At 39.6% G+C, this 16,158-nt stretch overlaps 1 protein-coding gene across 1 annotated transcript; it reads right to left on the bottom strand.

Annotated features, from left to right (window-relative positions):
* Positions 1–5,549: 5,549 nt before the first annotated feature.
* ccdc157 (coiled-coil domain containing 157) lies at positions 5,550–15,996 on the bottom strand. The gene is made up of 9 exons (XM_034306413.2): positions 15,668–15,996; positions 14,335–14,497; positions 12,062–12,472; positions 11,759–11,981; positions 10,516–10,593; positions 10,235–10,404; positions 9,769–9,945; positions 8,038–8,203; positions 5,550–6,146 (listed from the first exon to the last, which is right to left on the bottom strand). Exons 1-9 carry the CDS (start codon positions 15,913–15,915, stop codon positions 5,776–5,778), a joined length of 2,007 nt encoding a protein of 668 aa, XP_034162304.2. The 5' UTR covers positions 15,916–15,996; the 3' UTR covers positions 5,550–5,775.
* Positions 15,997–16,158: the final 162 nt, after the last annotated feature.

Raw genomic sequence — 16,158 nt, forward strand, 5'->3', positions numbered from 1 at the left:
AAAGTTTTCACACATCCACTTGTAACTGGAAATAATGTTTTTCTATCATAATAGTCAAAGTGTTTCATGAATATCACCTCCCAAGTGCTATTACAGGTTTTTTAAATTATTATTTATAAGCTGATTTACAGTGTATAATGGCTTGGACTGTTATCCACAGCCTGTGTGTTATTGTTACACAATGCCATGAATAGAGCTGTATAAGACAATATCAAAAAAAAAAAAAAATGTGAAAGTTTTAAGTTAATTCACAACTCAAACTGGTGAAGACGAAAGTGGTTTCAGTCAAGCTTTTGAGTTATAGTCTATAGTCATTATAAATAAATATTCACAATAGTTAATGATGAAGAATAACATGAGATAATATTCACATGTCTACAGCAGCACACTGCGGATTTACAGCCAAAACAAGTGTGAATTTTAAACCTCAAACTACCTCTACTGCTCTACAGAACCGAACTTCTTCTTGTTCTGATTAAGATTCGGAACTATAAATACTTCATTAACTTAAAGAGAGTAGTAATAAAATGATCATTACCTGTAGCAGAGGAGCTGAGAATCTGAGAATCTGAGCGCTCGCGCACAGCCGTCATTCAGCACAGGAAAGATGAATGTGGTCAGTGTGAATGTGTTGCGCGGTGGCTGTGGGTTTGTGATTACTTCGATCACTGCCTTTCCAGCAACATTTGTCACTTGCCGTGCTGCTGTATTGTCATTTTTTTGCTCATTTTTCACTTGCGGTGCTGCTGTTTCCCCTCCCTGTGTGTAGCCTGATGGGGATCTGCACTCAGTCTCGATGTATTTATACAATCACGATAAATGTATTCATATTCATATAAATAAATAAATACCTTTTTATATGAGAAAAAAAAGGAAAGCAAAAGAAAACACACTTCTGGTAGGAAGATAAATTCATTCATTTCAGTGAAAACGTAAAGTTTTGTGTGTGTGAGCTTTAAGTAGTCCTCTGCGGTTTAAGCCACACTCATAAGTCACCTCGGGTTCTGTATTTTTTATGTATTTTTCTCCATGTAATCTGCAGGGAGGTCAGTGGTGGAAAGCCCTGAGAATGGGGTAGAGTTTTACCTTGTGTTTTATTGAAAAGCCATTTTGTGGTTTTGTAATGACTAATTTCCAAACTGGCACAACAAGTATAAACTCACCGTTCCTGAAGACCCAAGTGGCTTTAGGTTCAAAAATCTTTAAATTAGAAGATTAAATGGCTCTGAAGGAAAGAAATTTTGAAGTAACACCACAGACTTCATATTGCATAAAAGGTGTAATAATTAAAAGTTTGTTAAACAAAATAATGAAATTCATCATGAGTAAGATTACTACTCTGCTAAAACAACAACATTTCGAGAAAAACAGTATAAAAAATAAAATTGCATTCATAAACAATCATGAAAATTATCCGTAGTAATACTGTATTAGAAAAACAGTCTACACTGATAAAACATTCGGAAGAAAAAAACATAAGAAATAACGATAACAATAAGAAATGCGATATTCAAGAGAAAAAGAAATGTGTATCACTTCTCAATACGTGGATCATGTTTTTCACTCATTAACAAAAAAAAGGGTAGACACAGTGCAAAGCAGCACCCAGATGAGTCTGGTTCCTGAACGAGGTGGAGTGAGTGTGAACTCTCTCAGTATTTCAGTGCAGTATTGAACAGAGGTTAGTTGAAACTGCAGGGGTTTTGCCCAGTGACCAGGAAAGCGTTTATTAGAGAGATGCAGGCAGACAAATCTCAAAGTCCTCCAGAAAAATAAATTGATGAACATTTACTTTAAAGGTGTAAAGGTGTTTTCTTGTGACATCTTTAAAGGTGTTGTTTAGGCTATTTCCTAAGTTTTTCAGGGACACTTTTGGCCATTTGACTCTGGGTGCTTTAATAAGAGCGACTTTACACCAGGACTCTGGCGTTGGGACCCCTGACTCATCAGGTCAGACACACTAAACCCAGAAAGTTACCATAAATATGCACTACACTGCTATCTGAAAACAAAAATATTTACTAGGTAAGCAGATTTAAAACTTTAAAAAGAACACCTTGCTTATTTAACTATTTAATGTATTTAGGTATGTTTCATAGTGCGCTTCTGTGGACTGAAGGTCCAGAAGTGGCATCCAGTCAGAATATGAGCTTACAAAGAAATCTGACAAGTCACTGCCCTTGTCACACTCCTCACAGATCCATTACCCGAGGTGTATAAAAAAGAAAAAAGAAAAAAAACTCAGATTTTGACTACTGAACTTTTTCAATGCACAGAACTGAAAGTGTCCTCTTTCTACAGAACCATAAATCCATTCATTAACATAACCAGAGTAGTATGCACATCACATTTCCTGTAGTTTGTGATCACATTTCCTGTGGTTTGTCTTCGCCAGTCGCACAATCAGCAAACTCATACACATCAGGTCAACCACAGACTGAAGTTGAAAGAGTTACCGTGTGTGTGGTCAATACATGTTGCTAATATTGTTTTGTTTTTTGTTTTTTTGGGGGGGGGGACACAACTTTATATATATACAGTACTGTGCAAGAGTCTTAGTCACATGCAAAGAAACGCTGTAGAGCAAAGATGCCTGCAAAAATAATGAAATTAAATGTTTCTACATTTAAAAAAATACTATAAAGAGCAGTAAACAGTAATAAATGAAACAAAGTCAATATTTGGTGTAATGTTCCTTCACTTTAAAAAAAAAAAGTAGTAGTCTCAGGTGCAGTGTGTGCAGTTTTATAAGGAAATGAGCTGTAAGTGTTACTGCAGCCACAGTTCTTCTGGAGACTTTGACTGTCGACTCGCTTCTTATTTACATTTCCTTTTACATTTACATTTACATTTATGGCATTTGGCAGATGCTCTTCTCCAGAGCGACTTACAAAAGTGCTTTGAAGTCTATCAGAAATATATTCTGATACTCTCTCACTAGGTCACAAACTAGGAATACCATCAGTCCAAAACTCTGTTGGGGAGATAATAGACAAGCGCTCAGACAATACATTCTTTTTTTGTTTTTGTTTTTGTAAGTGCTAATTTAAGTACATTGCGAAGGGATAATTCTTTAGACCTCTTTTGAAGACTTCCACCGCTTAAGGAGGACAAGGAGAATATATATATATATATATATATATAGTGGTAATGTATATTCTCCTTGTCCTCCTTAAGTCGGCAATTATCCAAGTTTAGTTTTAACGAGATACTTTTGTCCATTATCACTGATGAACACAGACACACAAATAATAAGCAGGGCTCTAACAGAACTGTAACAGTTATTCTTTCATTAACCAACTGGAATATACTAACAAATAAGCTTTGATTTCACTACATTTATTGTTTATTAACACCAGCAGGTCAGAATGTCACAATATTCAGAAATAGTGCTGCTGTCTCCACTGCCTTTAAGTACTGTAAGTATAAGCACTGCTTGTGAAAGCTGGTTTTGAGTCATCACTCACTCATCGGAGCTTAAGCGCCTTGAACTGTGGTCAAAGTTGTTAGAAACACAGTTCTGTAGTAGAACTACTACTGTAGGCGATGTAGTGTCAACCTGAACCACTTGTCAGAGCGTGATTTATAACCTACAAAACAACATAAGCCCAGTGTCAGTACCACAGTTCACTTCTTCTGAGTGCCTCAGGTTTAAGAGGATTCTCATCTTGGAGCACTTTAACATCCACACTGACTCAAAAGACTCAGTGATAAAGGACTTTGTGTCTTTACTGGAGTGTTTTGATTTAATTCAGTTTGCTGACTGTTCTACACATAACCGGGGTCACACATTAGACCTAGTTACTGCAAATGGTCCTTTCGTGTCTGAGCTTTCCTCTGCTGATTTAGGTCTTTCTGACTATCTAGCTATCTTTTTTAATATGGAATTACCACACACAGATATCTCCTCAAATTGTACTATAAAATTTTTTAGATTTCACTAACTTTCTTACTTCTTCCTTAAGTTGTTTTTCTTCATTAGATCCCCTTGATGACAAAATTTCTCTGTTAAATAATGTTCTCATATCTGGCTTGGATTCCTTTGCTCCTCTGAAATCACAGGCCATTTCCTTTTTGCGTTCTGCTCCTTGGTATAATGACAATCTGCAGTTTGTCGTAAACTGGAGCGCAAGTGGTGGCTTTCTGGCTTGAATGTATATTACCAGAACACTTGCAAGATTGTAAAGCAGAAATGTTATCCGCCAGGTCTCATTATTTTTTCCCAGATCATTGCTGACAACCAGAACAATCCCAGAACATTTTGATACTTTAACTAGATTACTCAAGTGTAACTGCTCCACCAATTTGCCTGTTTCAACTGAGCTTTGTAATGAGCTATCACGTATGAAGGTTTCCACGTGCATTACTGATCCTTTACCAACTAGTTTATTTAAATCAACTTTTGCCTCCTTGTGTCCTGTAGTCTTGAGTATAGTAAATGACTCCCTGTGCACTCCCTCCCACACCACCCCATTGCTGCGCTCCCTCCACTGGCTTCCTGTAGCTGCCCGCATCAGATTTAAAACACTGGTGCTCGCCTACAAAGCCAAAAACGGACCAGCACCCACTTATCTCAAAGCACTTATCACACCTCGAGCGCTACCACGCTCCCTCCGATCCTCTAGTACTGCTCGACTGGTCCCTCCATCTCTCAGGGTACAAGGAAGGCATGATTGAGACTCTTCTCTGTTCTGGCACCAAGGTGGTGGAATGAACTTCCCCAGCTGAGTGACTGGCAGTCTTCAAATGACGTCTAAAGACTTACCTCTTCATAAAATACTTAAATTAGCACTTTCACAAAAAAATAAATTAATTAATTTAAAAAAAAACCACACACCTCCCCAACAGAGTTTTGGACTGATGGTATTCCTAGTTTGTGACCTAGCGAGCCAATATCAGAATGTATTTTTTATAGACTTCAAAGCACTATTATAAGTCGCTCTGGAGAAGAGCATCTGCCAAATGCCATAAATGCACTAGTGTTGTGCCAGAAGCATTTAAAATGGCTGATGTAACTCCAGTACCCAAAAAGACCAGCTTTGACTTGGATAACTTTAACGACTTTCGTCCTGTATCTAACCTTCCTTTCCTTTCAGAAATCCTAGAACGCTCTGTTGCTTCTCAACTACACAATCACCTCATTGCTAACAATCTTTTTGAGCCCCTTCAATCCAGCTTCTGTAAACTCCACAGGATAGAAACAGCTTTAGTTAAGGTCACTAATGACTTGTTAATAGCTTCTGATTCTGGTTCTCTTTCTATTCTCGTCCTTCTTGATCTCAGTGCCTCTTCGGACACTGTTGATCACACTCTTTTCCTTACCCGTCTTGGAACTATGTTTGGGTTTCTCAGGGACTGCTTTAAATTGGTTCAGATCTTATCTCTCAAATCTCTTATCTCTCTGTCTGCTACACTGCCTTTGTGAGAGCAGGTTTTGAGGCACCAGCACTGAGACATCGGAGCCCAAATGTGCAGTTGAACTGTGGTCACATCTCAGGTTTGAGTCAGAGAAATAAAAGACACTCACTTCACACGAGCTGAAGATGATATGAGATGGAGAGTGAGTTAGATGCTTATTTATTTGTATGAAGAACAAACCATTCACTACAGCACTAGTGCAAAAAAAAAATCAGCTTCTAAATAGAGATTCTGTCTTTTTTCCTTCATTATTTTGTTTAGCACAGCATTAGAAGATACAAAGAGTTGTGTGTATTACAGCATTTTAAAAATATTTGCTTTATTGACATGTATGCGTGTGAGTGTCAGGTGATGACATCACTTCCTCCTGCGGTTCCTCCCAGCGGAGCGTGCCCGTGCAGCTTGGCGCAGTTTCCTGTACGTTTCCCCTGCGTCTGGAACGACAGAGAGACAGAGCGTCTGATGATGAAGAGCAGAGGAAGAAGAAGAAGCAGCAGAAGATGTGATCTGCGTTTCTTTTGCTCCTTCTCTCCTCTCTGCTTCTAAGCTTTCCGAGTCTGGACATGGTGTCTGATCTCCTGCACTCTGGTGACGGAGTGTGAAGGTCGGAGTGTGTTTCAGTTTGGCCAAGCTGTTAGTCAGAGACGCGTTCTCCTGCTCGAGAACCCTGATCCTCATCGAGTTCGCCTTCAGCTGCTGCTCCATATCACACAGCACATCACCTGTACCTGACACAGAGAGAGAGAGAGAGACAGAGAGAGAGAGAGAGAGAGAGAGAGACAGAGACAGAGACAGAGAGAGAGAGAGAGTAAACTCTTTTTGTTCATTTCCATTTTTTTCTCAAACCAAAGAAAGTTTGTGACATTGTTCTTTGCTAACGTATGGCTGAAACTGTTGCATGAAATCTTACTCTACCTCCTAAGAAATAAAATAACATTACTTTGCATTGCATTTTATAAAATACGCACACAAAAAACCCAAACACACACCTCACCACTTACATGAATAAATAGTACTGAAATGCTGAAAAGAGATCTCAGTTGAAGTGTTAGTGATTAAACTGAACTTCCAGCACGGGCACCTGAGCAGTGGAGCAGGTGGAGAACCTGCAGCCCTACTTTTACATTCATTCAAATTAAACAAGTGGCTTTAAGTGTAAATAAGTGCATGAGCACGAGTCTGACTAGGAAATGTGTTTGAATGTTGTAATGTTATAAACCTCTCTTAAACAAAACTTCTATTTGAGAAGAAGTGCAGTAAAGAGATCTTGATCTTCACTGTGGGATTTTCACGCAAACAAGAGACACAATGATGGAACGCAGATCAACCCAGCAGCATGGAGAAGCTCATGGCTTTGAAACAGAAATGCACTGAAAAAATAATTCATAGAAATTACAGGCAGAATTTCCACTCAAGTTAAATAAGTACTGTACGTTCTGGTAAATAAGTCTTGTTAAATAGTTTTATGTTCATTAAACAGAGCTCATTGACTAGAAATATGTACACATACTAACTAAATTTATTGCAGTAACATGAACATTATATCATTATGTAAAAGCTACATATTTTACTTTAGTGGAAATTCTGCCTTTAGTTTAAATACATTGATGCATCAATTATTTTTTCACAACTTTTCTCATATAAGTATGTCACTCATTCATTCATTTTCAGGAACACTGGGTGCCAAACATCTGGAGAATTCACCCCAGATGTGACGTCAGTTCATGGCTGAAAAATGGACACGTCCTCGTTTAAGTGATGGATGTGTTCCAAGACGACAAAGACTGTACTCAAAGTTAATAAAAGCTGCTTATGTGGCTGATAAACGTGTGTAGGTCTTCACAATAAAGTCAAATTCTTATAGACTAATTTTAATTATCCTATTATCTACTTATTTAAATTAATTTACTTAATAATGAATTACTGTGCCCAGGGGCGAAGCAGCCACAGCCACAGTTTCTGCCCTGAATTTAACCTGTGACTGATAATCACAAATCACTGAGGGGGGAAAAGGGCATTAGTGGATTTAATTCATTTAATCTAAAACATCTCAAAAACCTGACATCTGTCTGCTGCTCAGTAACAAGCCTAATGCTAGTAATCACACACTCCCTCGCCATCTGCTGGCCAAAATGTAAAACTGCAGAACAGGTGAAATGTTTTCAAGAACAGTTACAGAACATTAATCAGGAATGTCTACAACATTTCACTGAATGTGCAGCTACTGCATTCCTGCTACTGATACATCACACAAACCTAGCTTCACTTCATAATAAAATGATGTATTTTGTGTGTTAAAAGTGTATTTTTGTTCGATAAGCTAGCTGCTACGAGATAAATTCATGAAGCTGTTTTTCCCTATCAGTGTAGATGATCAGTTTTTCTGGTGGAGGAGAGGCGAGCAGAGGCGGAGGTGTGTGTGAGTGAGAGAGTGTGTGTGTGTGTGTGTGTGTCTGTGTGTGTGTGTCACGGAAGGTGTTCAGATCCCAGCACTGCCAAGTTGCTACTGCTGGGCCCTTGAACAACGAGATATATGTGAGTCGGATAAGGGCATCTGCCATATGCTGTATATGTGTGTGTGTGTGTGTGTGTGTGTGTATGTGTCTGTGTGCGTCTCACTCTGTGGTGTAGTGTGTTGGGGATTAAGTTCAGGAAAAGCCACCAGGATCCTCTCTCTCTCCTCAGCCTGCTGTAAATCTTCAGTCAGCCCGGACACACACTCCTCCAGCTCCCGGAGCCGCACACACTGCTTCTCTCTGTCCTCATTCAGAGACAGGAGCTCCGACTGGAGGGGAAACACACACACACACACAAACACACACACACACACACACACGTAATTGTGATCTCTCAATTTGCAGTTGGATTTAAAAGCAGTGTTGCAGGCTCTTTTTAGGGGGAAAGTAGCTAATACATGCTCAGAAAGTAACCAGATGATGTCATAGACTTATTTGCATATTCATTGCTTTTTGTCATGGTCATTTGCATATCGAAACATGTTACAAGAAGAAGGAAGACGTGGGTCACGGCACCACAAACTCACTATCACTAGACACAAAGGAAAAGGTTACGGAGGGAGTAACTAGCTACAGATTTACTGGAAATTAATCAGCACTTTCTGACCAATCAGAATCCAGCATTTTACAGCGCTGTGGAACAATCGTCTATAAGAGCAGCTCTGATCGTACTTTAATGCGCTTCTTTAAATATGTTTCTATAGTAACAGCTCATTCATAGAGACTTGAACAGCAGATGCTCCACATGAACGTTGATACAGTGAAGTTTTCTGTAAGGAGACATTTATTTAACGTATGTGGAAGGAGTCTCCAGTTTCAGAGGTAAAGCTCGAGAGAGAAGAAAAAGAGAGGCTGGTGAGGGAACGACTGTTTATAGCTACTACAATGTATAGAGTGTGTGTGAGAGTGTGTGTTTACTACCTTCCGGTGTGTGTGTGTGTGTGTGTGTGCATATATGTGTGTGTGTGTTTACCACCTTCTTGTGTGTGTGAGTGTGTTGTGTGTGTGTGTGTGTGTTTACTCCCTTCTGCTGTGTGTGTGTGTGTGTGTGTGAGTGTGTGTGTTTACTACCTTCTGCTGTGTGTGTGAGTTTGTGTGTGTGTGTGTGTGTTTACTACCTTCTGCTGTGTGTGTGTGAGTGTGTGTGTGTGTGTTTACTACCTTCTGCTGTGTGTGAGTGTGTGTGTGTGTGTGTTTACTACCTTCTGCTGTGTGTGAGTTTGTGTGTGTGTGTGTTTACTACCTTCTGCTGTGTGTGTGTGAGTTTGTGTGTGTGTGTGTGTTTACTACCTTCTGCTGTGTGTGTGTGTGTGTGTGAGTGTGTGTGTTTACTACCTTCTGCTGTGTGTGTGAGTTTGTGTGTGTGTGTGTGTGTTTACTACCTTCTGCTGTGTGTGTGTGAGTGTGTGTGTGTGTGTTTACTACCTTCTGCTGTGTGTGAGTGTGTGTGTTTACTACCTTCTGCTGTGTGTGAGTTTGTGTGTGTGTGTGTTTACTACCTTCTGCTGTGTGTGTGTGAGTTTGTGTGTGTGTGTGTGTTTACTACCTTCTGCTGTGTGTGGTGTGTGTGGTGTGTGTTTACTACCTTCTGCTGTGTGTGTGAGTTTGTGTGTGTGTGTGTGTGTGTTTACTACCTTCTGCTGTGTGTGTGAGTTTGTGTGTGTGTGTGTGTGTGTTTACTACCTTCTGCTGTGTGTGTGTGTGTGTGTGAGTGTGTGTGTTTACTACCTTCTGCTGTGTGTGTGTGTGTGCGTGAGTGTGTGTGAGTGTGTGTGTTTACTACCTTCTGCTGTGTGTGTGTGAGTTTGTGTGTGTGTGTGTGTGTGTTTACTACCTTCTGCTGTGTGAGTTGTTCCTGCAGTGTGTTTCTCTCCTGTGTGGTGTGTGTGAGTGTGTCAGTGAGCTCGGTTTTCTCATCCTCACACTCCTCCAGACGAGACTGCAGCTCCTCACACTGCTGCACCAGCGCGTCTACACGCTCCAGCAGGGCGCGCTGCTTCACCGCCATCGCCTGACACACACACACACACACGCACACACACACACACACACACTTCTAACATCAAAAACAGAATACCACAACACGATACCCATGCAGACAACCAGAACCTGAGTGACGATACACCTTCCGCTCAACACGCTTCATTTAAAATAAACACACACAAACACACACACACACCCTTCTACCATCAAAAACAGAACAACACAACACATGCCACACATGCAGCCAACCAGAACCTGGGTGATAACACATCTTCTGCTCATTCTGTTTCATTTAAAATAAACACACACACACACACCTCATGCTGGCGCTGAGCGCTGTGATATTTAGCGCTCTCCTTATCCAGAAGTTTCTGTGTGTCACTGAGCTCCATCTCCAGATTTCTCTTCTTCTCCTCCATCTCCTTCCATCTCACTTCCTCCAGACGAAGCCTGTGCACTTCATCCACCAGGGAATCCCTCTCACGCTCTACACACACACACACACACACACACACACACACACACACACACACACACACACACACACTAAACGTTTTCTCAGTAGTTTTTCAGTAAGGTTGCTGTAAGTGAGACTCACCGAGACACTGCTGTGTTTCTCTCTGCAGCTCCGATTCTCCTTTCAGTTCAGAGATTTTCACTTCTAAAGCTGCAGCTCCTGAAAAAGAAAAGATAAAGGTACTGAAAAGGCAGAGAGACAACTAGCAAAAAAAAAAAGGAAATAAAAAGGTTAAAAAGGAGTGAAAGTTTAAAAGGTGAAAAACTGTGAGAAGAAAAGAGCCGTTAAAGTGGAATAAAAGAAAGAGGAAATATGGAGAAGAAAAAGTTTTTTTAAAAAAAGGTAAAAGGCAAGGAAAGGAAAAAGATGTAAAAAAGGGGAAAATAAAAAAGCAGGAAAGTGAAAAGAAAAAAATATGGAATGCAGTTTAAAATGAAAAACATTCAAAGTGAAAAGCAAAAGTGAAAAAAGCCGAAAAAGGAAAAATAAAAAGGAGTAAATATCCAAAAGAAAGAGTGAAATGCAGCGTAAAAATATTTAAAGGAGCAAAAATTGAAAAGAGGAAATTAAAAAGGAATAAAATCTAAATCAGAAAATTATGAAGGAGCTGAAAGGAAAGTTATTATGATCTTTTTAAATATTTTGTTTAAAATGTTGTAAATTGTGTGAGTCACAGCGACGTGTGCACTAGTAAAAAAAAAAGTAAAAAAAGAAAAAAGAAAGTAACAAAAACTGTGAGAAGAATAAATGAAAAATGGTAATAATAGTGAAAACGTAATAAAAGAAAGAAAAAGTATCGATAATAAAGAAATACAAGTAAAAAGCAACAGAAAGAAAGAAAGGAAAAAGATGCAAAAAGGGAAAAGAAAAGTTGAAAGCATGAAAAAGAAGTAGGGAGAAAAAGAAAAATGAAATGTAGAGAATAGTTCAAAAGTAAAACAGTGAAACGAAAGGAATAAAAGAAAAAGCAAAATAATTGAATGCAGCTTAAAATTAAAAACTTAAAAGGGGAAAGCAAAGAAAAGAAAAATTAAACAGTTAAAGGGGTGAAAAAGAAAAACAGTCAAAAGCAGAAAAAAGGAAAAGTACGGCAAACATTAAAAAGTAGAAAAGCAGTGTAAAGGAAAATTTAAAAAAGGAGCAACAGTTAAAAATGGGAGCAAAAATAACTTAAAAAGAGAATTTAAAAAGGAAAAAATATCTAAACAGGAAGAATTTCAAAAGAAAGCAATGAGAAAAAAAGGGAAAATGAGAAGTGAACTGATTTTAAGAAGAACTTTGTGTAAAATGTTGTAAGGTTTATGAATCACAGCGACGTGTGCACCTCGTCTCAGCTCCTCCTGCGCCTCCTGCTGTGTTCTCAGCTCCTCGTCTCGTCTGTGCTTCTCCTCCTGCAGCGTTCTCTCCCACTCCTCCTCTCTCCTCCTCCTCTCCTCTCTCTCTCTCCTGTTCGTCTCCTTCTCTCTCTGCAGCTGTGCTCGGAGCTCGTCTCTCTCCTCTTCTGCTTTCTGCAGTGAGTGTGTGAGTGACTCCACCTTCTCCTGAACCTTCACACACAGACACAGATCTGTGACGCAGCACAGGAAAGAGACGTGTGGTTGTTAATAACACTCGTCCTGTTTCTCACGTGAGTGACGTGTTTCTGGATGCGTCCCAGATCCCTCTGCTGCTCGCGGGCCCACAGCGCCAGGTCGCAGGCGGAGAGGCGTCCGAGCTGCAGCGTTTCCTCCACGGCCTGCAGGAAGCTCCAGAGCGAGCAGGAGAGGCCCAGAGCCTGGCACAGAGACGCCACGGCGCGAGCGCTGTCCTGCAGCGTGGCCTGGACTCCAGCGCAGGCGTCACACGGCACCAGCGCCGACTCCACCGTCTGACAGCTCACGCTGCGACACCTCGCCGAGGGCGTAGGGGAAGTGTGGAGGCTGCAGGACGGGGATGAGGACGGAGCCGAGCGCTGGGACGTGGAGCTGGAGATCCGCGGGTCAGGGTGTGTGCTGCTGCTGCTGGAGGACGTTTCCATCCTGGACGCGCTGCTCGTTCTCTAAAAATTAAATTCTGCTTTAAATTTCATTAAACGCTTCTCACAGGCGGAAATGATCCAACGTTCTCTTTCATTTATTTACTGAAACATTTCTGAAGCTGAAGCTGATTAGACATCTCTTACAGTATGTATTTAATGCATCGTATTACATCGTATTTAATGAAGAATTAGAGATGTTTCTGATCCCAAAGCCAGTTATCAGAATCGCTATCGGACCCGGAACCCGGAGCAGCAAGAAACAGTGATCAGATATCAGAGAAATCATATCAGACATCAGATCCTGTATCAAACTGCAGAGATTTCCAGAGCTGGAAATATTTACATCTAAAGACACTTGACTGTTTTTTTACTTTGTTAGGATTAATTTCATTATATTAATACTTTACACTTTATTTTATTTATTATATTTACCATGTAAGTGATTTCTGTGTGAAAGAGTTTAACTGTAAAGAGATTCAGTTCAAAACTATGTTTAAAGACAGCAGTATCAGATATCAGTGATCAGGCTGATGCTCGAGGTTTCAGCATCGATATCAGAAAAGAAAAAGTGGCATCGTGATGCCTCTAATTACGATTCTGGGCAATATGTCGAGAAAACCAATAAATCTCATAAATCCAATAAATCTAATAAATCTAAACATAAAGCCACTCGTTCTCGTCCTTATATATGAGAGAGAATGAGAATGAGAGAGAGACAGAGAGAGTGAGAGAGAGTGTGAGAGAGAAAGAGAGTGAATGAGAGAGAGAGATAGAGTGAGTGAGAGGGACAGAGAGAGTGTGAGAGAGAGACACAGACAGAGAGATACACAGAGAGAGAGAGAGAGAGAGAGAGAGAGAAAGAGAAAGAGTGAAAGAGAGACACAGACAGAGAGATACACAGAGAGAGAGAGAGAGAGAGAGAGAGAGAGAGAGAGAGAGAGAGAGAGAGATAGAGTGAGTGAGAGGGACAGAGAGAGTGTGAGAGAGAGAGACACAGACAGAGAGATACACAGAGAGAGAGAGAGAGAGAGAGAGAGAGAAAGAGAAAGAGTGAAAGAGAGACACAGACAGAGAGATACACAGAGAGAGAGAGAGTGTGAGAGAGAGAGAGAGAGAGAGAGAGAGAGTGAGAGAGAGAGGGACAGTGAGAGAGAGAGAAACAGAGAGAGAGCGAATGAGAGAGAGAGACAGAGAAAGGGACAGTGAGAGAGAGAGAGAGAGAGAGAGAGAGAGAGAGAGAGAGATGGTTTATAAGGTCATGTGATTTGTTCACGCTTGTTGACTCTGTATCACTGAAGCGTGATGTGAGAAGCCACTTAAACTGAGAAGAATTAATGAAAGCGACTCCAGGGACATCACAGATCTCTTGTTCTTTATCACAGATCTCTTGTTCTTTATCACAGATCTCTTGTTCTTTATCACAGATGTCTTGTTCTTTATTTCATTCTTTATTTTTCTAGCGTTCTTGAATTAAATAAAAGTGAAATGCAGCTTCCAGGAAAAGAAATCATGTGAAATAAATCAACGTGATTCAGTATAATTTGATTTTAAGTAATAAAACATTCGGATCTTTTAGTTTTTGTATGTGCGCGTCTGTGTGTGAAAAGCAGCACAAAGGAAAAGTGAAAAAGAAGGAATGAAAAGCTGTGAAGAAATAAAATAAATAGTAAAAAAATTTATATTTATATACAATTATATACTATACATATATATGAAAATGTAAATATGAGCATTAATTTGTGTGGAAAACTGAAAAGCAGTGAAAAGGAAGCAGCAGCTGTTATTAGACTCTTACAGTCAATTTAGATTCAGTGTTAAAGATAAAAATAATTTAATGTCATTTATTATTTATTTATTTATTTATTTATTTATTATTTATTTACCTGTCGTCTCTGCTGGCTGCTGAAGTGGATTAAATTGTTCCAGTAGCGTTTCACCACCGGACCGACACACACCGACCCGCCGGCCTTCCCACAATCCCCTGCTCTCTGTCCTCCTAACATCTGCTCAGTGTAGGCGTTAAAACTCTGCAGCAGGAGCAACAGTCTGGGCACACACACACACACACACACACACACACACACACACACACACATTAACACATTTACCTTCATCAGTGTAAGTGTCAGAGAACCTACATCTGACTTTTAAACCCTCTTCAAAACACACATCACAGCAAGAGTTCAGTAGCAAATGTACCTGCGTACTGCTGTTTATTTCCTTCAGTTTAGGGAAATAAAATTACAATAACCAGACAAAGTTCAAATAAAAAAATGCAACAACAATAAAAAAAAATTCCAAACACAAACACAAAAGATAAAAGAAAAGCAATATAAGAGAGTTAAAGGGGGAAAAAAATAAAATGCAACAAAAAGGAAACATTCAAAAAAGAAAACCCAGAAAAGGAAAAGTTAAACGAAAAAAGTAGCATAATAAAAGAAAAAATACTACAAAACAAAAAATAAAAAAAACAGTAATGTAAAAGAAAAAAGTCAACAAAAGGAAAGTTTAAAACAAAAAGAAACAAGAGAAAAAGAAAAACTTAAAAGAAAAATAGAACGAAGGGAAATACGAAAAAAAAAACGGACAAGGGGAAGGTTAAAGGAAAAAAGCAGGAGAAACTGAAAACTTAAAAGAAAGAAAAAGGGAAAAAAACAAAAAGCAACAAAGGGAAAGTTTTTTTTAAAAAAAAAAAAAGCAGAAAAGGGGGAATGTTCAAAAAATTTTAAAAATGCAACCAAAGAAAATAGAAAAAGAAATACAACAAATGCACCACTGAGAGACAGACAGAGAGAGGCAGAGAGAGAGAGACAGAGAGAGAGAGAGTGAATGAGAGAGAGAGAGAGAGACAGAGAGAGAGAGAGTGAATGAGAGAGAGAGAGAGAGAGAGAGAGACAGAGAGAGAGAGACAGAGAGAGAGAGAGTGAATGAGAGAGAGAGAGAGAGACATATTGTTTATAAGATCACGTGATTTGTTCATGTTTAAAGTATATAACAGTTATTTTAATATAGTATATGAATAGTATATTATTATTATTATTATTATTATTATTATTATTATTATTATTATTATTATGATTTTGTAAGATTTTGGGTGAAAGACCTCCATCTTAAAGGTTTTAAAGAAAACGTTGGTCACTTTAGTCACGTGATCAGATGATATTTGCAGTTTTTTTTTTTAACTGACTCATTAAATTAATTGGGGCGTGACGTCACCTGTCAATCACCAGCTCTAGCAGCACGGTGTGTGAGTGCTGGTTAAACTCCTCCTCTCCCTCCCTGTAGTCGTACTGCTCCAGCAGCAGCACCAGGTCCAAATCACACGACTCCTTATCCGGGAACTTCCACGACCGGAAACGGACCGGTCCGGTGCGCGAGAACACCTCCACGAGCGCTCCCTGTAAGTCTATCACATCTCTGCGCAGACTCTCCACGCAGTCCTGAGCTCCTAAAAGATGACTCATGGTGCAAAAAACATTATTATAACAACAATAATTACTTTAATGTCCTCCACGACACGCTGATGAAGCAGCCTGTGCCTGTTTGCGACTCGTTACCATGGAAACATGTAGTCGTCCAGCAAGAGAACGGCATCTCCCATAACCGCCTGCGCTTATTTATTACCGGAAGTGAGATTTTATTTGTTTGTTTATTCAGTTTCACCCACAAACATATAGTTTAGCTATTATTTCTTGCACTGCATTGTA

Source organism: Pangasianodon hypophthalmus, chromosome 8, assembly GCF_027358585.1.
Source record: "Pangasianodon hypophthalmus isolate fPanHyp1 chromosome 8, fPanHyp1.pri, whole genome shotgun sequence".
NCBI classification, from domain to species: domain Eukaryota; kingdom Metazoa; phylum Chordata; class Actinopteri; order Siluriformes; family Pangasiidae; genus Pangasianodon; species Pangasianodon hypophthalmus.

Excerpts from the sequence above, each read along its gene's own strand:
- ccdc157 (XM_034306413.2), bottom strand. The coding sequence starts at position 15,915 with ATGAGTCATCTTTTAGGAGCTCAGGACTGCGTGGAGAGTCTGCGCAGA. Across the intron at positions 12,473-14,334 it reads GCAGCCAGCAGAGACGACAG|AGAACGAGCAGCGCGTCCAG; the intron begins GTAAATAAATAA and ends TTTAATTTTTAG. Across the intron at positions 9,946-10,234 it reads GCGCTCAGCGCCAGCATGAG|GCGATGGCGGTGAAGCAGCG; the intron begins GTGTGTGTGTGT and ends TGTGTGTGTCAG.